This window comes from Apaloderma vittatum, unplaced genomic scaffold (assembly GCF_000703405.1).
Source record: "Apaloderma vittatum isolate BGI_N311 unplaced genomic scaffold, ASM70340v1 scaffold16782, whole genome shotgun sequence".
Classification (NCBI taxonomy): Eukaryota; Metazoa; Chordata; class Aves; order Trogoniformes; family Trogonidae; genus Apaloderma; species Apaloderma vittatum.
In genome coordinates this window covers 526-23,771 of record NW_009705398.1, presented here as the reverse complement: position 1 = coordinate 23,771, position 23,246 = coordinate 526, and the positions used below count along the sequence as shown (strand labels likewise).

Sequence of the window (23,246 nt, the reverse complement as noted above, 5' to 3'; positions counted from 1 at the left end):
GAAGGACTGCACCTCAGACTCAGGAGGGGTGCATTGCCCCTCATGAGGTGTCTCACGTTGAGCCATTTGTGATGAATTGCCCTTCGTGGGACGACTCACGTCGGAGAAGAGAGCGTGAAGCTTGTCTCCCGTGAGAGGGACCCCACAATGACCCTGGGAAGAGTGAAAAGTCCTTCTCCGGAGTGAAGAAGCGGTGGAACCAACATCGGATGAACTGACCATAACCCCCATTCCCTGTCTCCCTGCGCTGCTCGGTGGGGAGGAGGTAGAGAAATCGGGATTGATGTTGAGCCCGAGAAGAGGGGAGGGATGGGGGGAAGGTGTTCTGCTTTTAAGATCTATTTGTTTTTTCTTACTTCTCACTACTCCTCTCTTAATAGATATAATTAATTTCCCCAAAATCAAGTCTGTTTTGCCCGGGATGGTAAATGAAAGTGATCTCCCTGTCCTTATCTCAAACATTAAGCCCTTTGAAATATTTTCTCCCCCAGTAGAGTGGAGAAGGGGGAGTGAGAGAGCGGCTGTGTGGGTAGCTGGCTGCTGGCCAGGGTCAAACCACGACAGCTTTCCTGCTCTTTTCCACTGTTAGCTACAGTAGTACTTGAACATGTAGAAGATAGTATAAAGAAGATAAAACGAAAGTAGCTTGTCTATCAGCATCATCCAATTGAACATGCATGTGGCATTTTTCAGGTACCTCGCTTCCTCTGACTGCCCACAGACTTCATTACTGCAACTTGTTCAGGCTCTGGTGCTCTCCTTCCACCCATGATGTCCTCAGTTATATTATTGTTAACAAATTAGATGAAGGTAGAAGGTATCTTAATGATTCTATGATATACTGAAGGACTGCATGGAGAAAGATCTAAGCTTAATGGCGACAGAAAATGCTGATCTGCATAATTTAGATGAGAAAAGCACCTTTTGAAAAAATGAAGGGTGATGTGGACTACAGAGGATGGGCAGGAAGGCTGCCTGGAGCCTGATGCTTTGATAGGAGCAGCTGAATAAACCAACCCTGGAAATTTCTTATGGATCACTATCTGAGAAAATTGCTATATGCTGAATATTCTCCTGATACATAAAGCTCAGCCAAAACTAGCCTAAGTTTACCGTTCTGCCTCAAAGCCTAGAGGCATCTATAGTGCCTGCTGGGCCACTTACCTTAAGGTCCAGTGGGCTGGAGGCTGTATGATTTGCTCATGTGGCCAGAACTCAAGGACCCCCCCGAGGTGAGGAGCAGTCCTGCCCTTTCTTCACCCAGATCAAGCTGCAAAGACTGACTGGCAATGCTGACCAGTTCCCTGCTCTTTGGTCTGCCCAATTCCTACCAGTGCTGTCTTCCAGCTTTTAACACTTAAGGCAAGCACCAGATCACTCAGGAAGGGAGCTGATTGGTACGAAATACCACAGGTACCAGTCATTCTCAAACAACCTCACATAGTTTACAAACCCAGGGACATATTTTCAAATTTCTGAGCTTATATTAAATTAGTGGCTAAATAAAGAGCTTAATTACACTACGATTCACAAGTGCAGTGGGACTTGACAGCCCTACAGTCATTGACAACATTGTTTAAACTTTGACTCATGTTCCAAAAAATTTGGGCACCCAAAGATACATAAGGAATCTTTCCGTACTTTTCCAAAATGCAGCTGTATCTACTCAACAATGCATGCAGCATGTAGAGATGAAAAGCCAACACAAATACAATATATCCATTCTATGTTTGGGGAAGAATGCAGTTTCTCAACTATAACTGAAGCCGTTTAACTTTTCAGACCTTGTAAAAATCCAAGAGATTGTTTCAGAGTGTGGAAGAAGAGACGAGAATCTGCTGCATTACTTACTTAATCTCAAATGAATCTTCAAAACCAGTAAGGAGGGCAGATGAAATTGCAAGTCCTAAAAAACCTTGCAGTTTGGGCCCATCAAAGTTCAAGCAATGGTACTTTAATATTTATTATCCTCTTTATTTTTATATCCTCAACCCACCCTCTTCCAGATCCTCACTTCACATTGGTCATAAATCTCTCCCATCTCACTCATCGGTATTACATCTGGACAAAATTATAAAAGGGTTAACATAAAAAACATGCTTGCTGGATAGATTGCCTCTCTCCATTTAAATTCTTCTAGTGCTCAAGACAATTTGAGTTTTAGTTGTACATTCATCATCAGAAATACATTTATGTACTGATTTATATCACGGATGAAATGTTTTTTATTTGCATGTACATAAAACTATAAACTTTTCATGTAAAATGTAGCTTTGGAATATTACTAGTGGGATATTAGGAACTAGTAAATTGAGGGTTTTGGTTTTAAGATTTCATCTGGTTCACTGTGATCAAAATAATATGTCCTTAATCATGTGACAAGTATATATGTATGTATGTATGTTACCTTTTTGGCATTGGGAAAAAGCACAGGGATGAATCTGAAGTTCATACTCCCTTGTTGTATAAACTCGATCTGCATCTGGAATAGAACAAATTGACAAATTTATTGTAACGACACATTAGTTTTCATTCGCATGCATCTGAATCCAATGCATAAAAACATTTAAACTGCTCTTCCATTAAGTGGTTTGATCTATTGCTAGTGGACTCTATTGTTTTGTTTGGCCACTTAATCTGATTCTTCATTACTACAGAAAGGATACAGGAAAGATCTGTCAACATTTCTGAAGCATTTAGTTCTGTGGTGTGAAATATTTGTGGGTTTAGCTGCAGCTGCAATCCCATGAAATCAATCTAGACCCACTGAAGCTTGACTTGACCAAAGCCCCTCTTCAGTGTCCAACAGGGTGAAAGATTTCAGCCAGAGGCCAGCTCTGTGTCCAAGCTTGGACCCAGCCTGTTCCCCGTGTCCCAGACACCAGCATCCTGGGGGTGGTAAGGACAGCAAAGTACTGCTGAGACCTCATCTGTTGGTGACAGCTTCAGAGAAGTTTGACTGCAGGATCAAACCAGGGGATCATATGGGTTATAGAGTGAGAAAGGCAGCAAGGATGAGTTTCACGTCTCCGTGGGCTCTTCTGGGCTAAATGTCCATCCTGTGACAGGATGCAGACACCCTCACTGGTCCCGGTGACACAGGACCACCCCTTTGCAGCTCTGGCCTTGGCTTTGCAATTCCACCTTTCAGTCAGCTTTACTGCTGCCTGAAAAAAGACCTCGGTTATGGGATGGCTGAAGCAACAGAGGCTGGTTTATAGGGTGGGAGGTCAGGCACTGTTCAGTAAAATTGTGCTCAGGTCTATAGGACAGAGCAACAAGAGATCAAGAAGGTGAAGGAAGGGAAAAAAAATCGAACAATAAAGAATATGGAGAAATAAGATGAGCATGTTTAATAGGATTTTTCTTCCTTGAACCTCTTAGCAGATGTTAATGAGCATACGGAGCTGATGAGAGAGAGGATTAATGAATTCCAAAGGGGGGTGTTTAACTATGGGGATTAGGGAAAACAAAGCAAAGAACCTGCCATTTGGAGACAGATTTGTCGTTTGAGAAGAAGAGACAGAGTCTTTGTAAAATAGCAAATGCATGTCCTTGCTTACCATCCTGTGGATGTATTTAGTATGTAAGCCGTGTTCATCCCTGTCCAGCTGGGATTCAGCCCCTTCCACATCCTGTTTGTATTTTGGACTGATTGCTATGATTATCATCACTGTCTTCTGTTAGGGAGAAAAGCACTTTTATGAAATTGGGAAACGCAGCATGTTTGGTAGAGGCAGATCGGAAATCTGCCAGTTTGTGTTTTAAGTGATCTTTATGTTCTTGGCAAACACAAGAGGATCTCATTCATTCTGGCAGGAAATACAGGGGAACACATACACTCATTCTCCTCATTATTTCTCGAGATCTCATAATATAGAAAACCTAAATGTCAAGAGATGTATTAGCAGCTACCAGTTTACAGTTGGAATCCCTGTAATAAAAAGCTACTTTTTATCAGTGTAGGGTGGCTATGTACACAGAAAAGTTTTATCTTCAAATTCAGACCCAAATGTTTTCCAACAGCTTATGTAAAAGTGCATCTATTTAACCATTTGTAGCTTTTTCTACATAAAGACACTGAAGGCAGTGGTCTATGGAAGCTACATCTAGGGCTCTCTGCAACAGAAATGACACATTTTCTTGCTGATTTCAGTGGTGAAGTGTGCGGAGGGGTGGCATTGCAGAGGGGTGGGCTGTTGTGGATGGCCTGGCCCGATTTAGGGGTACCTCGCAGCTCCGTCTCACCTTGCTGCAGTGGGCTGAAGGCAAGGCTCCTCACCTTGCCACAACAGCTCGGATCCTGCCTGTGACCTGCTTAATCCCAGGCCCCCACTGAGCTCATGTTTCCACATAGGGGTCATCCTTCATATCTGGGAAACGTCTCCCCTCCTTAATGGTGGGCCAGTGAAGAGGCTCAACAGATGAAAGCCTCCTACTTGTGTTTACCTAGGGCCTGTCTTTCATCCCCATCACATCATGCCGTGTAAGGCTTCCAAGTCTGTGGCTCATAGTCAGCCTGGCACCTAATTAACTCTTTCCTTCTGTGCAATATCAAGGGAATTTGCCCCACCACAGGGTCAAATATGGTAAGGAGCCATTATCCCTTACACCGACTTAACATACTCCAGAATTACTTTAGCTTGTGCCTGACATGCATGTAAGCACTTACAGATGTTGAGCGTTTGCCAAGACATACCCCACTGCACACCTCCCCCTGCTCGTGTCCGAGCAGTCCCTTCTTCCTCGCATGTGTAAGGGTTTTGAAGGCAGAAACTTCCCTTACAGTCAGTGAAGGAAAAAAAGCCCACATTTCTGGGGCAGGCAGAGAAGGATCCTCATGTGGAGACAGGGAATTGATCTCTGCCCATACCAGTCTCTTCTACTGACCATGCAGGAGTCCCAAAAGAGATCTGCCAGTCTGTATTTTAAGTTCTTGCAAAAAGCAAATACACCCTGGCTTCTAGTTTCAGTACCTTTATTACACACACAGAGAGCCCAAGCCTAATTTGTCCTGATGGAAGCCCCAGAAGGCAGGACTGCACTGCTGCAGCAGAGGCCCCATGGTGGCCTGCCATGCAGTAGTACCATGCCTGCCTGGTAGCACACTTGAGCAAAGATGTCCTGCTGGACACTTTTAGGAAACCTGTGCAGTGCTCTCTCAGACGGTTGAGTTTTCTTGCAAAGGTGGAATCCTCTGTCGCTTTGTCATCCTGTTCCCAAACCATGGAGACCTGCCTAGAGTGAGTCAGAGGCCCAGTGGCTACCCAGCAAGGCATGAATCAAGGGAAGACACTCCATGATGTCATTTGTCAGGTGACAGAATTGCCAGTTTGTGTCCACCTGTTCTAGTACAATGGGACCATTTAGCTTGATCATAAAGGAGATGTGCACTCACTGCTCAGCTCAGGAACTTCAGAGGAAGTTGTCACTGTGAGGGACTGCGCTGGCAGCAACACAAATCTCTGTTTTATCCTTTAGATAGATATAAAGTGATGAGAACAACTCTATCACTCAACTAACAGAATGCCAATTTCCAGTTTACTTATGGGATGGTTTGTCCAGAAGAACTTTTCAGTGTTTCAGATAGGAATTTCAAAGCTACAGGTGAGAAGCTGGATGAATGTTAGTCACAACTATACAGCCCACGATGAACTACAGATAGCACTTTAACCAAGCGTAGCTGAAATTCACTATTTAAAAATAAGATGGAGGAACAACTTATCCAATGGCAACTTCAGGCTGAATGTAACAGCCGGCACTGAAATTTGGCAGGAATACCAGGATTAGCACTTAATTTTCTTTAAGAAAGAGCTTTGGTACCATAGGATATGGAAGTGAGTGAGATTTGCCTATGCTCTTTCTGCAAGGCCTCTGCCATTTCTGCAAGGGCAGGGAAGATCATAGGGTCTTGCATTTTGATTCTGTTGCTGTTGGAATAATTCAGCCATTTTCCTCAGGTCACCTCTGCCACGAACAAGGTTAAATTGCCTTTACATACATCACCTAGGTAGCGCTCCATCCACTTAATGATGTCAATACCTCGTACCGTGTCCTCAAATATATCAATCTGCAAGAGAATAGAAGTCTGTGGTGAGCCTCCTTTCACCTCTCCTCTCCATTTGGTAGCACTGAAAAGGCACCTGCTCTTTTCCCTTGTTTCTAACATGTGTGCCTAATTCACTCAGGAAAAAAAAACACAAACACATGCATGCACAACTTTTCCCCTTTCTTTGCAGTCCAGAGTCGAACTCGACAGGCACCCCAGGCAGGTGGAGGAGGGGCTGCTGGAGGCACACTGCTAGGCTCCTGCTCAGCTGGCTGTTCACCTGGCCATGCTGCCCTGCCAGCTCCCAATTCCCAGGCGTTTTTTGCTTAGTGGAACAAGAAACAACTGCTGCCAGTGAACACTAGGCATGCAAAGTTCAAAAAATGGGATTTTTTTTTGCCTCTCAAAACATCTCATGAAGGTGGCTGGCTGCCCACTCTTCTCTATCTGCATAGCTGCAAATGTCCACTATTTTGTGGCTGCAAGGCTATATACTAAATGTCAAGTTTTATCTTCACATTGGACTAAATTTTCAGGAAGTCAGCCAGGTCGGTGATACTGGCTGCAGTAACTCAGATTTCAGCAACAGCAGAGAGGTGGAGGACTTTTTAGGACTGATCATGACCAACACTGCTCACTTCCCTTCACGTTCAGTAAGCCCAGAAACTGTCAGTCAGTGACTGCGACCAATTGAGTAAGTATTAACTTCTCCAAGCTTTTGATAGAAGAGTTGTGGTCTGCCCTCAAGTCTTGCTTTTTCCCTCTTTGAAAGTAGAGAGTATGTTTGTTTCCCTGCTTTGGGGCCTTTTTTGATTTTTATTATTCTGCAGTAGGCTCCGAAAATTGGCTGTCCACAAAGGTGCTACTAATGAGCCTTCTGCTACACATCTTTGCAGTGCTCAAAGCTTTCTTATGAATCGGTCATAGCACAGAACTGTTGGAGAGAGGTATAACCGCAATCTCTGGAAAAAAATCTTTGATTCATGAAAATAAATAAGTGTGTGCAAAGCCCCCCGCTGAGTCTCATTCAGTTTAATGACAGCCACTTGCCTAAATGCTTTCCTGATTCGAAGCCAAAAGGTGAAGGTTGAGGGGTCAGCTAACATATGTAGTTGAAATAAGAAAATACGAACCAAGATTTTGATGAACAGTGAATCCTAGAGCCTCTGTGAATGTTTCCCTTAGACAAGGACGTTATGATGAAATAATCTCATGAAAAGTTACACGAAAATCTGGATGGTTTATGGGATTAGACAGTGGAACACAGGCCTTTTCAGGCCAGTGCTTTTAGAATCTCTCTTAAAAATATAACAAAGCAAATGAAACTGTGAGATGGGCTGTTTCATTATGCAGTATCAAATACACAGATTTTTAGATAATTTTTTAGCAGAACGGTATTCACATCTGAAGAACCAGTGATGCAATAAAATAACAGAAAAAATGCTGGGATGGGATGAACATGAAAATTGACCTTTCTAATATTGATATTACAGATTAAATATGAGACAATGTTAATGGAATAGATCGCAAAACCTTGTACTATCGCGCATGTGGTATCTGGTGCCACAAAATGAAATTTTCCAGGGTCAATTTTAAAACACATTTCAAAGAAAAAAATCAGTTACAATATGAACAAATTAAAAGGCTAATCATTTAGGTTACAACTTTTAAAGCCCAGGCTAGTTCATTCTATTTGTATCTTCTTTAACCTGCAAAATGCAATGATAAACAGAAACATTTAAATGGACAGTGCATCGCTTCTGCTCTTTTTAAAAAAAGTCTCTTCTCTCCCTTGCTTGAAAGTAATTTACTTCGGAAGGAATACTTACAGCAGTTTGAAATCCATTTACGAGCAGGAAGTTCACAAATTTCATCACCTCCACCGCTGTGTCCACCGAATAGGTTATAAAGACTTTGCCTAGGAGAGAGAGTCCATGTGAACACGCAAGGCACTAAAATACATCATTTGGAGAGTGAGAATTTCACAGCCCTCCTTTTCCACTGCGCTGCGGGTTCTGCCCACTTGCGTCTCTTTGGATTATTTACAGAAATGGACACGGGATAGCGCAGTGGCTTGGCGTGGAACTCAACTCCCTGCAGAGAAACCTTGCTCCAGATTTAAGCTCCTACTGCCCGACCACTGGCAAGAGCTCCTGTGGAAGCTGTGGAGGGAAACCCCACTCTGCCGCTCACCCTGCCCTGCTGCCAGAGCTGCTTATTCCCCAGCCCTTTTGGCACAGGTGAGGTTGGGCGCCCACCCTGGGCTCATGCCACCTGCACCAACTGCAACCAGCACAGCTTGCCCCTAGACCTCACTAGTCCGGCTGAGATCCTGATGAGCCCTCATGGATGCTGTGCTGCCTTGCCTGACCGCAGAATTAACACCCCGTACAGGCAGGATGGATGGCTGGTGACAGCGATGTCTCCAGCTGTCCTAGCCGACATGGAGGGAGTTTTCTTACTAAGTAAAGAATCATGGGCTTGCAGGTCAGGGTTGAACCAGCTGGCTAATCTAATCCAGCTGTGTGTGCTATCACAAATGACACAATTTTATCCAGTAATGCCTGGATCTAGGACACACTGACTGATAAAGTAGGTGTCAAGGGTTAGGGCTGGGCTGGCCACTAAATGAATGACAGATGCTCTCTAACCCCTCTCCCTCCTCAAAAGGGAGGGGAAAGGGAATGAGGCAGAGACATGGATTGGAAAAAAAAAAACAACCAAACCAGCTTTAATAAAACAATTATAGCACTAATCAGAAAATAATGAAAACAATAAAATACATATAAATATATACAAAACTGATATTGAAGCCAACTCCCCACCCAGTAGCAATCCCCACTGATGCTGCAGAGCAGGCAGCACCAGGGAAGCCCCAGGCTCAGCAGCAGAGGGGAACCAGACAGAGGAGCTATATTTGGGAACTCAGGATCAGATCAAAGGCAGAAGAATGGACAGAATCCTCCTTGGATGCCAGCCATTGAAGGAAAGGGTTTAACCCCCATGATCCCTCAGATTTATAGTGAATATGATGTATATGGAATGCAATGGAATACTTTGTTGGTCTGCTTTAGATCACTCATTCTGTCCATTCCTCCCTGGAGGTGCCATCTTTTCACTTCCTTATGACACTTTTACTTCCCTGCACCTCAACGTGGTACACAAGATTCATCAGTAACCTTGGTTACTACAGGAGCAAGTGTAAGCAAGAGCCCTTCTGCATACCAGTCTTTGGCAGTAACTGTAAACATCAGGTGTTATCACTGCTAGTAGCAGACTCTGTCTGCAAAAACATGCTGCTGACTTCAGAAAGTGCAGTCTCTTAGAAGAAACTTAGCTGAAAAGTAAAATGACTCAAACCAGGACAGTAGAGTCTACCCAAGAGTGGTATCCAGTGTCATCACTCCCACAGGCAAGAGAAATGTAACTGTCTGGATCTGAAAGGTGATGCACAAAATGAAGAATAAAGGAAAAATGAAAACTTCAGCAGAGATGTGGAGGGTTCTTAGCAACAGTATATCTCACCTGCTAGCCAGCATAGCATCAAGAAGGAAGTCAGTTTTCTGAAACCTGAATTTCCCCTAAGAATTGAAGGGTGAAAATGCTTCAGGGGCTGGCAGCAGGGGAAGCACCTCAGCCAGCACCTGTGCTGCCCTCAGCCCTTGGTGTGGGCTGCTGGCCCAAAGTCCTCCCCCCTCACCAGGTCAGGGAGAAACTGAGGTCGAGACTCAACATATTTGTCTGGTTTGGGACAGGCAGAAGAGCTTTATCCCTAGGGCTTTGTTTGTTATTGGTCTTTTACTGTAAGCTTCAGTGCCTCCCACCTCAAAGGGACATCCTGTTTAGCAAGAAGTCATGAAAGCAATCTAAATGGCATTTATTTTTTGTAAACAAAATAACAAGCAATTAATGACAATTATGTTTTTAGGATTCAAGGGGATAATTCCATCCTGCCAAACACAAATGCTCATACCCTACAGATGTGGTGACACTCAGTATTTTCTTTCCTTCTTATCTTCGTGTCTTAATGTTGTTTCCCCTGCCTTCTGCCCCCTGGAGCTTTCCCACCTAAAGCTGTCAGGCTGCGCTGTAAAATCTTGCACAGAACAAATCTGCTAACCACTTACGCAACTCCTCTGGCAAATTGCTGGTTCTCAGAGTTCCCTTGGCTGCAGGGTTACTGAGAGGTCTCGGGACGGCAGCTGGAGATGGAAAATTGTCAGAAGGACAACAGCATGCTTCATCCGGCCCACATGCTTTGGGGGGCAGCTGACCATTAGGTAGCTGGTTGTATAGCTGGTTTCTAAAAAAGAAGAGCAAGGGAAGATTTAAAAAGTATGTCTTTTCAGGCAAAATTCAGTTTGTTTGTTTTTTGCTAAGAATTTTATTTGCATATTAGCTAGGAAAAGAAATGCTTGGCTCGGCATTTCTAGTTATTGCAGCATGTTTTGAACGGATACCTTGGTGATAGTCTACCACAAGAAGCAGTTTACTGGAGAAGCAACATTAGCCACAGGAAGTAAATGCACCTCATAGCTGAAAGCTGTTCAGTTTGCACTTAACAGAAGTAAAGGCCATTTCTAAGCGCAAAACAATGCTGTGTCGATGATGTTGTTACGCACATTTCGGAGCAGGGTGGCACTTGGGTAACCTCTTCCCACTATCTGAAGGGCTCTTCATGGCACCTCAGGTGCTCTCAGGATGTCCTGTGCAGCACAGGAGGTACAGCACAAGGTGGGGTTTGGGAAAAATGGACGTACAAGTGAACTTCAGCTCTGAGACAGCTTGGAGAGTCTCTAGTTTTGGACAGAACTCAAAAATTTTGCTCAAGGGAACACAATTTCTTGACCAGCAACAACACACTCAACAAGGAGTTCTCACGTCAGCGATCTGTGCTCCAGGCCTGCAATAACCTTGCCTAATGTCTTCTTTGTTGTAACAAAACAGAGAAAAGGATGATTTTGAGAAGCTTAACAGTTCTTGTCCTACTACACTTTGGCTTCACAATTTAGGTCAACAGGAAGGGGAATCTAAAGAGATTTTTTTACATGAGGTGTGCTTTGAATCTGCTGGGTTGAATCTGTTGGACGAGTGTTGGGTTGCTCTGGGAGCTTTTCCTCACCGAGCAGTGATGTTTAGTCAATCAAGCCCACTCTTTTTTTCTTCTTTGCTTTCCTTAAATGAATGATGACAGGCTGGTCACAGCATGTTTTCTGTTGTCACATTAAGATTTGGTTTATTCATTTTGGTACAGATGTTTTCTGTTACAAAATAATCTATAGGCAAATATTACCAACATATAACTGCCGTTCCTGGAATCAGCAGGCAAACACCAGCCCCGCAGCCACAGGACAGACTCTGCATATTCTGGATTTCTTTCAGTAGAAGAAAGTATCAAGAAAAGCAGCACATACCTTATCAAAGATTACAAAAAAACCCTAGCTTAATTTACAGGCTAATTTACAGATCTTCACCAAACTTCACCTTATCTAACAAATGCGACAAAAATTAGGAGTCTGTATTTAAATTTTACTACTGCAAAGGATACCCACTACTCCTCAGTATTTTTATATTTCTGTACAAACTCTTCAGTGCAATTATCTCTGCTGCAGGCACTGCCTTATCTTACTGTCACTTTTCTGCCACAGCCCCTAATCTTTCACAGGCCAGAGCAGTGTGGTATTTCAGTCATCCCTCTTTTGTCCTGCCTCTTATCCCAGCTTTCTGCCACGACCATGTCATGTGAATGGACGTTTTCAAACACAGATGCTTGTAAGTTTAGCACCTCCAAAAGTATTGTGGCACTTGAATAAAAATGGTCTGATTGCAGATGTCCTCAATACCTGAAGCTTCAATTTGTCTTCATGTGGCTGAGTCTCGAGAAAACCTTGCATGGACAGTATTTCTCATCTGTTAATGACATACGTAGAAGGAGGGAGATAGAAAGCCTGGTAAATTAATATTTACCAGTCAAAAAGCCCTAGAGGAAAAGTGCTAGACATGTGGTATTCTGTCATTACATGAAAAATCATAAAAAAGGCTGCAAACTGCAATGTAGGGTTATATCAGTGATGGATAAGATTTTCTCCCTTTTTCTCTGCACTACAGAAGAGATAAGGAAATCACTGGAAGCCAATGACTGAGGTATCCCAGGCTGGTCCAGCGTAAAGCTGAAGACTGCAGCGAGCTGCTGAATTGACCTTTGCTCTTGAGCAGGAGATCTCTAAGGTTTCAACAGAGATATTTTTCAACCCCTCACCGCTTTAACCTTCAAGTGTTTATCTTCCTTAACACATGCATTTCAGGGTGCGCTGTAACGACATATCAGGTATCTGGCTTTGAAGTTCTCTAGGGTAAGGTCAGGCTCCTGTTGGGTGTAAAATAGCAAATAAAGAAAACTACGCAGCATCTCGCATGTACCCCTGCAGCCCAGGCATGCTAACATCACAAGGCTTCGGGATTATTAATTGAAAGCCCACAAAAGCAGATCAGAAGAGCTTCCACCGCACACAACACCCCCCCCCTGAGAAGTACTTACGGGAATCGAGGAGGACCAGGGGAGGAGCACAGCCCCTGGGGCAGTCGATCTCTGGTGCCCTTGGGACCACGAAGGTTTGAATAATTTGGGATGACTTGTTGGGCCGGGCGGATAACTCTCATGCAAGGTCCAGGAACAGGAGGAAGCGGTTGCGATGTGTGTGCAAAATGTTGGTAAGGAGCTCTGCCATCTGGGAGGGTGAGAAAATAAGGGCAGCAACTATCATTTCAGCCAATACATTTTTGCCTCTGTCTTTATTCCTTTCCAGGCACGTCCTCCTTCATGTCTCAGAAAACTGAGCACTTTGGAGGCATTTGTGGGCATCTTGATCTGAAAGAAGCCAGATGAAGGAATGTTTTACAGTCTGAAGTTTCCTATTGCGAGTTCACATGTGGCACGGCTCAGATCCCCATCCCGACTCGGGCTGTTGGGACAACTGACAGTTAAACATTCACGGCTGCTTTGTCCCTGCACTTGCCATGCCTCAGTGTTTTTTGGTTGTTGTGTTGTTGTTTCCTTTTTAATTTCTTTTTGGCAATAACTAGCAAAAATGAATCATCCCAATGTTCTCATGAAAGCAGATGCAAAATCCTGGAACAAATCAGTTTGCAATACTAAGGCTAAACAGACTGTGATTATTGTAAATGAAAAGAGAAAAAATAATCTCTTGGTTTGTTACTTCACCCTGTATGAATTTTCTGCCTAAGCGACCTTTTAAGGCCTTGCTGCTGCTCCTGTTGCCATCCAGGAGGCTGCAAGGAAAGCCCAAAGTGGCAATTTTGCTCAAGTAATTCTGCAAAACCTTACCGGTATTGCTCACGCACACATAATGCTGTTTAATAACTAATGTACGGTGGAACTGTTGGCATAAACTGAAAAACAAAGCAATGTAAGCTGTTTGTTTCCCAAATGGGGAAAACTACTTTTTTTCTTTTTTTTTTTTAATTCAGCCTTTCTGTTTTGCAGTTTTCATTAGGCAGCAGCTCTGCACACTTCCAAGCTGCTGTGCGCAGATCAAAGTCCAGCCTGGCAGGGCTTATTAGCGCTACATGATTATGGTGTTATGAGCTGGTTCTGAAAGCTGCTGCACTCAAACACTCTCCCGCCCCCACAACTGTTTTTTTAAATCCTTTTAGCTATTTTGGGGTCATGCTTTCCTTTTCCTAGCAGCCATGAGGACCAATTTTCCTATTTTTTTTTAAAAGGAGGGGGAGAAAAAGAAAGAAAACAAAGCTCTGATGAAATAGTCCAATTCCATGAGCAAATACTTTAAAAAACAACAACCAACCCCACAATTGCAAAGAGATTTCTGATGAAACTGTGAGAGGGCAACATTTGTTGAGATGGTTTTAGAAGATTTTCCTGCTGCCCCTCTTAACTATTTGCAACAGGACAGGGCAAAAGAGGCTGGGAGAAAGTATAGTCTTCTCATGGGTTCCTCAAGACCGGCTTTAGGGAAGGTGGCAGGGCTCTGGGAGATTCAGTTTGGTGTATAGGTTTTTAGGCCAGTGTTTCACCAGCTTCCTTTAGATCTGCCTGACACTACAGTATTTTAATGGATGCAGCCACTGCCGTTCAGATGCACAGCACAGCCAGGTGTGCACACCCCAACAGCACTCATATATAAATATCTGAAATAATGGTCCCTGGGCACATAGCATTGCTGTGAGGATTTCTTTGACCTCAGAAGCAGTTTTGCTGTTGTATCTCAACTAGCAGGTGTCTGGAGCCAGCTTAGACCTTACAGGCACAACTGCTATTCCCTGGGAGAGGCACGTTGCAACACACAAACTGCAGAGCTTTGTTGTGGGCTGCCACTGCCCAACAATTATCTGAAACACAAGGAGCTGTCGGGAGGTGATTTACAGTGTACCGGGCATGTGAGAACCAGGAGAACAGTTGCCAGCTTCTTGGTCTTGACCAAATCTGCTCCAGCCATCTGAGTTTACTCTATTCTTTTTGCCCTCTGGATGTGGTTGAAACAGTAGTTTCTTTTTTCTAAAAAGAGCCTTTCAGAGTTCCTGCTTTAAAACAAAAATGGCCTCATTCACTAAATGTCCTACTTCTCACGATGCCCATGTGTGGAGGAGGTAAACGGAGGTAAATAGTAAGGGGTGTTGTGCAACCAGCTCTTTGTCTGCTTAAGCTGAATTGAAAGGATAAAGTATGAAAAGAAAACCAGAGGTTGTTTTGCAAATGTTCAGCTCTCAACATGGAAGAAAGTCCGTCTGCAGACCTCTCCCCTTTCCAAAGTCCCAAGATCAGAGGTGAAAACTGAGGCTCTGATACTCTCTCTTTTTCATATACCTAATTATAGCGCATTGCTGGAATGACAAAACTCCTCAAACACATGTAATATAAAATGCTGTGTAGTCAACAGAAGGTTAAAAAGAGAAAAAAGGGCGAGGGTTATCAATATAGGCCTACAGCTTTTTATTATAAAGCCAGCCTAAAATGGGATTGGGTCTCATGAGTCTAATGTAATATAAATTGTATTAAAACAATGATATTGCTGTTGAATGTTCAAAGCTCACTTCATAACAGATAAAAATCTCAGAGATTTAAAAGGAATACTAATTAACAGCAGGCTGTAAACTGCATTGTAGTCTCCAAGAGCCAAAACACCCATATTGATGGAGTCACATCAGCGTTCAGTGATACAATCACCAGCAGCTGAGAGGGCTCCATCTTAAGTAACGAGCTTTCATTTCAGCTGACAACAGAAAAAAATGAGGATGATAGATGTCATGCTCTTTTCACATAGAAATAAAACACATGGGTCAATTTGGTCATAATACTGGGAGATACTATTTACAGAGAACAAGGGTAACCTCGCGTCCTGATTCTGGCAGGAAATTCTCAACTTTGGGAAGCAAGGAAATTATGAAAGCAACAGGAATTAAGTCAGTATAGGAGGCTGCTGAATGACTGATGCAAGGAGGAAGGAAATGACTAGAATATGAAATAACAGCAGGGAGAAAGCTGTGAATGCTCAGTGTGACTGACACAGGCCGGTCTCTAGGCAAAATCATTGGCCTTCATTTGATGAGTAACTGTGAGCCTCTCTAACTTTTTATCTGGCTCGGGGGTTCTGCATCAGAGAGTCTGGCTGTGTAACCTGAAAATCTAGAAATATGAAATGGACTGCAAATAGATATTTAAAGATGTTGATAATTGCATGCCATGCATTGCTATTAAGCGCAGTAGGAAAACACCAGCTTGGTGACGGATGGCTCTGGTACACCTGGAAAACCTCCCGTGGGGTGAGCAGTGTTACTCACATGGGCCCTGGGGGTGCTGCTCTGCGGGGCTGCGGTGCTCGAAGCAGCCGTGGGCTTGCGAGGGGGCGTTGGGATGGGGCAAGTGCTGGCACACGGGGCACTGCTGCTGCTCAGGTCTGAAAAACTCTCTGGAAATCAGTGGTCCTGGGAGATCCTGGGAGTTCACCACAGACACCAGTGGTAAGGGGGGCTCCAGGTGCCTGATGCCCATGACATCTCGTGACTGGGAGTTGCACCCTGTGTCCATGGTCCCCAGCTCTGATGGGGGTCTGTTTCCCAAGCGTTGCAGTGACTGTGACCTCCCTTGTCTGCTCTCCTCCAGCGAGCCCTCAGGAGTGTCAGACAAGCTCTGCTCTGATTTACTAGAGTTGTGCTCAGTGTCAGCTGAAAGCCGTGATCTTGGCCACATGCCTGGTTTGTCCATAGCTACAAGATGCATCTTGGAGGGAACTACTCCAGCTATTGATTCATTGGGGGAAGAGGAGCATCCATCTCCATCAGGATCCGTGTATTTGGACCACAAGCTGCTGTCTGGCTCCATGGATTGTAACTGATGATGTGCTGGTGTTCTGCAGAGGCATGACAGATTGGCCACAGGCTGAGGTGTTCGAGGGACACGTGGTCTCTGGGACTCCTCATCCTCCATATCCTCTCCAGAAAGCTGCAAAGCCTTTTCTAAGACATGTTCAGGAAATGGGGACCATGGCATGGATTCATCCACTTCAACTGGTATGCTTCGACTCACTGAAGACCCTGAAAAAAATAGGACAAGAAACACTGTAGATGGACAGCCATACAGACAAACGCTTGTCGTCATTTCGCACACGATGACTGTGAGCTGGAACACCAAAGAGCAGTATGTATCCTTTATGTTCTTTGTATTTTTATGTGTTTTTTTTTTTTAAAAATAGGTGGAAGATAGCAAGAGAAGTCTGGCTGGATATTGGCAAAGCAAGAAAGTTAAGTTAAAAACAGGGTTAACTGGAGTGTTGCTAGCACAGAGTTGTAATTTGGACTAACCTGACACAGAGGCCATTTCCAAGTTTTGCAGTCACTCTGGAAACGAAAGTCAGCTGCCTTACTGCAAGGCCAGGATTTTCCAGCAAACTGGAAAACAAGAGAAAGGACTCTTGTGAACATGGTACAGTTTCACACAGGCAATAATCCTAAAATAACTCTATCTCAGAGACTGGAAAACAACTACCAGTTAGCGTTCCGGAAATCGCATTGCGCAAAACAGACCCTTTTATGGGATTTCTGGAACTGTTTGTTGCTGCTGAGACTGGAGGGGGGAAAAAGCACATGAGCTGTCCCTCAGATGTAATTTCTGCACCTGACAAAAGAGCAAGCAGGCTGCTTAGAAATGGAGGTTCGGTGCAGGCATGTTCCAGGGAATACAATCACTTGCAGTTCTTTTTCTCCAGACCTTCTAATAATAGCTTCACACTGATGCCTCAGATCTGAACTTCACCATACACCGAGCTGAATAATTTCAACTCCAAAGCTTGTTTGCAAGTGTTGCTGCTTTTTTTTTTTAATATCAAATCACTTCAGCCTATTATCACGTGACTGTTGTTATTTCAAACTATTGAAAATTAAAAGCCAATTTAGAGACGTCATTTACTGTCTGGATTGTTTTTTCCCTTCCTTCAGAATTGGCTTGGGCCCAAACATCAAAATTATCTCTTTTAGGGGTGCTGTCAGTAAATTTGGCCCATCCAAGTGATCCCTAATGATGGACGCTTCTGCTCCTCCTTCATGCAGAATGACAGCAGTAGTGATGGATGAATGCTGAGTAGGTTTCTGGAAGTGCACCCGTCTTCATCCTCTTATCCAGATTAGCTTACTCCCAGTAGATTTTATCTGCTACCACGTATAGTAGAAACAAGCCCAATGCTCATCATTTCCCCAGCCATTTTCCTTCTATCACAGTGGAGAAGCTAAAATCCCAAGTAGTCATCAGAGAAGAATGAACTAAGCACTCAAGCAACAGGCATGACAACGTTTGGCAACAGAATCTGTCTTGAAAGCCTGGTAAAGAAAGTTAAAATCACAACATGTTTGAGGATCTTTCAGCAATCCAAACATTTCTCACAACTTCAGTCACAATAGCTTGAATGGAAAGGTCAAACGACCAGAGTATTACAAAACAGTTGAACGGGAGCACAGAGGTGTGAGGCAGTGTCCCAATCTTTATCCTGGCTCCCATAGTGATTCTGTAAAAACAAATGATGTGCTTCATGCTACAGGGCAAGAGGGCTTTTCATCCATGCTGATCCGATGAAATGACATGTACTTGCCCCTAAAAGTACCTCTGGCATAGAAAATTCTGGGTGTAACGTTTGCTGGGGAGTAGGATAAAAACTGTGCTTTGCTGCTAGGCTGCAGCGCAAATACTCTTCTGTGTAAGTTAAAAATCCATCTATGCAGAAGATTTGCCATATATTCATATATCCCCTCTGTTATAATAAGCATATCCACAGGGAGAGTTATCCTGGGATAATTACAGAGGGATAATTATTCTGGTAAATTTTCCCATGTAGGCAAGTCCTCAGAGCAGCTATTAGTCGCACCAACACAGTGAGCACGCTGCTGCTCCGACAGCTGCAGCCCCCTGCGTGCGAGCTCTGGGTCTGCTGCCAAACCAGCTTCTTCCCATACGAGCACCCAGGCTTGAAATCCTGACAGTCAGCTCACCACCATCACACATCTCTCCCTGCGGTTTGCATCCCTTTTCCTCTATGCCACGTCACCAACACCGGCCCCCGCTAGCTGAGTCACGGTTCTCCTCCGACAGTCGTAACCGATGGGAGGGGAAAGGCAAAACCTTGAGCTCTCACAATGAGCACTGCAATACGATGGGGACTTGTGCTGCCCTGTGCGACGGTGGCAAAATGTCATTTACCTGGGACCTTTGGTCAGATGGCAGTTTAAATAATGACTGCCCTGCAGTGGTGACTCACGGGAACAAGTACAGGGCAAAGTCAGATTTACACGAATCACAATGTTCAGCTGTTGAGTGGACCTCTGCCAGACTTAGAGAATCATAGAATCATAGAATCATAGAATCATGGAGTCATAGAACAGTTTCAGCTGGAAGACTCAAGATCATGGAGTCCAGCATTGGTCCCAGCCCTATCAACCTGCTAAACAAGGCCCCTCAGTGCAACATCCACCCGTCTCTTAAACACCTCCAGGAATGGTGACTCAACCATCTCCCTGGGCAGCCTGTTCCAATGGCTGACAACCCTTTCAGTATAGAAATTCTTCCTAATATCTAACCTGAACCTCCCGTAGTGCAATTTGGATCCATTTCCCCTCGTTCTATCACTCTCCACTAGGTTAGAAGCACCTGTGAAGGTTAGGTGTCAGCCACTCTGCAAGGCATCTGCCTTTCAGTCACCTCAACAGCTTTGTAAACCTGACCCTTGGATCATCTGTCCTCGAAGTGTCTGTTCAGACATGCTTCGACTTGTGGATATCTCTGTCCATTTGCTCGTAAGCTGAATGCCACACACTGGAGAAGCATAAATCTTACTGCCAACTTGGATTGCTGCCACTGAGCATCTCCACTGAACCGGTTCCTTGTGCAAAATTCACTCTGGTGTTCACGAAATAGAAGCTCAGCTGTGGAGTACTGCTCCATCTCTTTAGCCACATGTATTGTCTGAGCATCACTCCCATTAGATATAATCCTTAGCAAACACCCAAACATGATCTCTGAATTAATCAAGATGATAGAAAACACTTTTGTTGTGGATTAACCCCAACCAGCCACACAGTCACTCACTCCTCCACAACTAAGACTTGTGGGTTGAGATAAGAACAGTTCAATAACAATACTAAAATAAAGTATGATAATAGTAATAATAATCAAAACAAGTAATCATAATAATAATAATGAAAGCAATAATTGCAACGAAAAGGCAGACAACAAAAAAAGAGAGAGAAATAAAACCCAAGAACAGACAAGTGATGCACAATGCAATTGCTCACCACCCTGGTGACTGATGCCTGAGGAGCGATCTGCCCCTCCCTGGCCACCTCTCCCCAGTCTCTACAGGGAGCATGTTGTTCCATGGTAGGGAAAATCCCTTTGGCTGTCCTGGCCACGATCCCTCCCAGCTCCTTGTGCACCTGCTCGCTGACAGAGCATGGGAAACTGAAAGTTTCTAGACTTAGGACAAGAGCTACTTAGCAACAACTAAACCATTAGCGTGTTATCAACATTATTCTCACACTAAATCCAGAACGCAGCACTGTACCAGCTAATAGGAGGAAAATAAACTCTGTTCCAGCCAAAACTAGGACAATTGTGAATTCAGATCCTCTATATTCAATAGCCTTTCGCTTTGCACTGTGACAAGAACAGATTTCTGTGGAGAAAGTGGGAACTCAGTCCAGAGTTCAGTGAAGTAAATGGGAGTCTCGTTATTGTCTTCAGCAGGGTTTGGATCAAGTGTCAGATGGGATTTAAAAGTTCCTAAATTCCTTTGGAGGCTCCAATCTCCAAAGTTTTTGGTCTATTTTTTTTTTTCTTTTTCTAGTTCCATTACTAACATCTGGCTATCTCTGAAACAGATCATGCACAGACTCTGGAACATAATGAAAGGCACAACATGGGCAGAAAAAAATCAGACTTGTTTTCTGCAAGTTTGTTATTTAGTGTATTTACTCTGTCTTTTGGAAGCAGTATATTAAGGCTTTATTAAACTATATTGCAAATGATCAGCTAACAAACTCTTCAAATGGCGTACTTTAAAATATCTTTATTAGGTTAGCCCTCTGAAAAGATAAATGCCTCTATATCTCTCGAATCAACTTAGTATTTAAATGGCAGCCTTGTTTCCTTCCTGTGTAACATGAGCTAAACATGATGAAAATTACTCTAAATATCTGAGTAAAAACAATTTGGTCAGGTAGAACCTGATTCAGTCACTTGCATTTTTACCTGCAAAAGCTTCTGGTTTTTAAAAATATAATTCTTCTTAGACCCTGCTGCAGGATAGCTGAGGAGTGAAAGATGAGCTTCGATACAAATGCACAGCCCCTGCTCCCATGGGGCCAAGGACGGCCAAGGGCTTTGATGGTAAAACAGACACATTAGTAAAAAGGAGGAGAAGTGACTTTATCCTCCTCCTCCTCCCTCAGTAGCTCTGGTTGGAGAGAGAAGCTGTTAAAACAGCAGAGCTCTGTTTGTAGAGATGGCCCCAAGGATAAATTAACCCCAGGACATGCCGAACGCATTTTTAGCAACCCTGGCAACAGTCTGTGGATGGGAATTCCCAAGAGAAATCCCCACATTGCTGGAAAGGTTACAGATGAATCAGAAACATCCTACTCCAACAGCAGAGCTTCAGGATCCTCAGCTTTTGGAAAAAGACCTAACACTGAACCCATTATCCGTGTATTTTATATTGCCTCATGCCGTAGAGTTTCATCAGGTTTCGTTTGAATTTTCTAGTTAGCTTATCCTGCAAGGATAGTAATGCATAAGGATAGAAAAATCACTCAATTAGGTCTCCCACATTGAAGAATTAGGGTAAAGGAATGCTTCAGCATATTGAAATACCCTCAGAAACCTGTAGCCTGATCCCCTTCCTGGCACGGAGACTGCTGGAGAGTGTAGATCGTGCCCAATCTCATTTCCAAACAAACCATAGCTTCAAGTCAGTTCGTGATATTGCCAGAAAATGCTGAGAATTTAATATCCCCCCTGCACCTATGACTATTCAGGAGATTACTGATAACCAGCTGGAGGCATTGCATGTATTCCTGCTTGTAATAAAGTGAAGAGGCCCTTCCTAAAGGGACAGAGTAGCCAGGCCTGGACTGCTCTCAAAAATGCTGAGGAAACTCCTTAAACCACCCTTTCCTCTTCTCTTCCTTCCTCTGCTGATACATCCAGTTCTGCGCCACGCATTAATTCAGCAAATAACCTTCCTAGGTGACCGCTCAGTGACCCAAGCTCCTGGGGGGAAACCCCATCCCAGCTCCCCTGGGAGGCTTCCCACACCTGGAGAGGTTCTTCCACTGCTCCTGCCAGGGAGCCGGGAGGGAGGGAGGCTGCCTGGCCCTCCTGCTGTGGTGATGGCTGCTTCTGGGAAACTGCATGGATTGCGTAATTGAAGGGGAACAAATTCTTCCGCAGGTCAGGATAGATAGGGCTGAACACCCAAATCTGAAGCAAGGGCCAAACTCCCCGAAAAAAAGATGTCTGACAAAGGCAAGGGGCTGGCCAGAGAGAGAAAGGGTGCTAGCCTCAGGATCATCTGTGCAGTTTTCTGGTGGATGATTGCAAAATCTGTCAGGTATTTCATCTGTTTCCCAGCAAGAGGACTTGTCAGGATGTGCTGTCCCAAGACACATACTAATCATCTATCTGCTTTTGATTAGAAAACTTCTGGTGTGAAGAAACAGAAGAGAGACTCTGCCACGCGAACATAGCTGTGTTCCCCGTCACCTCTGGAGAGGGGGATCTTTTGATCAAAGTTATAGCTGCGTCCATTGTTAAAAGAGAAAATATTAGGATGAGAAAGAAACCTCACCTTCCCCCGTGCACAACACACAAAGGAAGGGTTACTTATTCACCAGTCACGGCATTTCTGAAATGGCACAGCTATAGATTAAGGCAAAGCTGAGATCACAAAGCTGGGGATGGAAGGGGATTTCTTGATTTCCAAGTAATTCCTGTGTACTTTGGCTGAATTCTTTAAGCTCCCCGGTGCTGCTGATATCCATCTGCAGGACGGGAGTAAGCAGATGCAGAATTTGCGAGCCGCCATGAGGATGCACACACTGAGACTGCAACAAACGCTGTTGCCATGGGGTCAGATAAGCTTGTGTAAGTATACTTGCTTTAAGTGCAGCTTTCTCTACAGCAACACTAGATGCAACTTGCCTCAGAAAAAGCCCAGAGACAAATCCTTTTAGGACAGAAAAGTGTGAATGTGGAAACTGTTTTGAGTCTATAACCTAAATAAACACAGCCAAGGAAATCCAAGCTCCAGAGTTTCACACTTCACCATGAAGAATTTTGTCTGCTGTCATCACGGGACGCTTACCCTCTCCCCTGGGTACCCTCCACAGCAAAGACTAAGGCAACGTGTCACATTCCTAGCCCATATTTTAAGCCCTCCAGGGCAAGTTATGTTTATCTTTACGATTTTTGGAGAGAGTAGAAAAAGAATTTGTGAAAACAATGTTTGTCTTCCATACTGACCATATGGTTGTTCTTACGTATTTTCTGCAGCCATGGCATGAAAGTCTACATATGCCAAGAGAATAGGAGAACATATTTCCAACCATTCCTGCATGGCAAACATCATGTTCTCTTTTGCAGCAGTGATGCTGCTTCACTGGGCAATCCGTGGTGCAA

General features: G+C 44.0%; 1 protein-coding gene across 1 annotated transcript; it reads right to left on the bottom strand.

The window, feature by feature from the left end:
• Positions 1-2,371: 2,371 nt before the first annotated feature.
• Positions 2,372-16,904, bottom strand: LOC104269055 (adapter protein CIKS-like). Its single transcript, XM_009865391.1, has 8 exons — positions 16,889-16,904; positions 15,869-16,621; positions 12,588-12,777; positions 10,177-10,352; positions 7,879-7,967; positions 6,002-6,070; positions 3,564-3,680; positions 2,372-2,482 (listed from the first exon to the last, which is right to left on the bottom strand). The coding sequence occupies exons 1-8, from the start codon at positions 16,902-16,904 to the stop codon at positions 2,372-2,374; spliced, it is 1,521 nt and encodes a 506-aa protein (XP_009863693.1).
• Positions 16,905-23,246: the final 6,342 nt, after the last annotated feature.

Bases quoted from the DNA above. Each gene is read 5' to 3' on its own strand.
- LOC104269055 (XM_009865391.1), bottom strand. The intron at 12,778-15,868 runs GTGAGTAACACT...TCACCCTCCCAG, and splicing joins GCAGCACCCCCAGGGCCCAT to ATGGCAGAGCTCCTTACCAA. The intron at 10,353-12,587 runs GTAAGTACTTCT...CTTCTTTTTTAG, and splicing joins CCTGGTCCTCCTCGATTCCC to AAACCAGCTATACAACCAGC.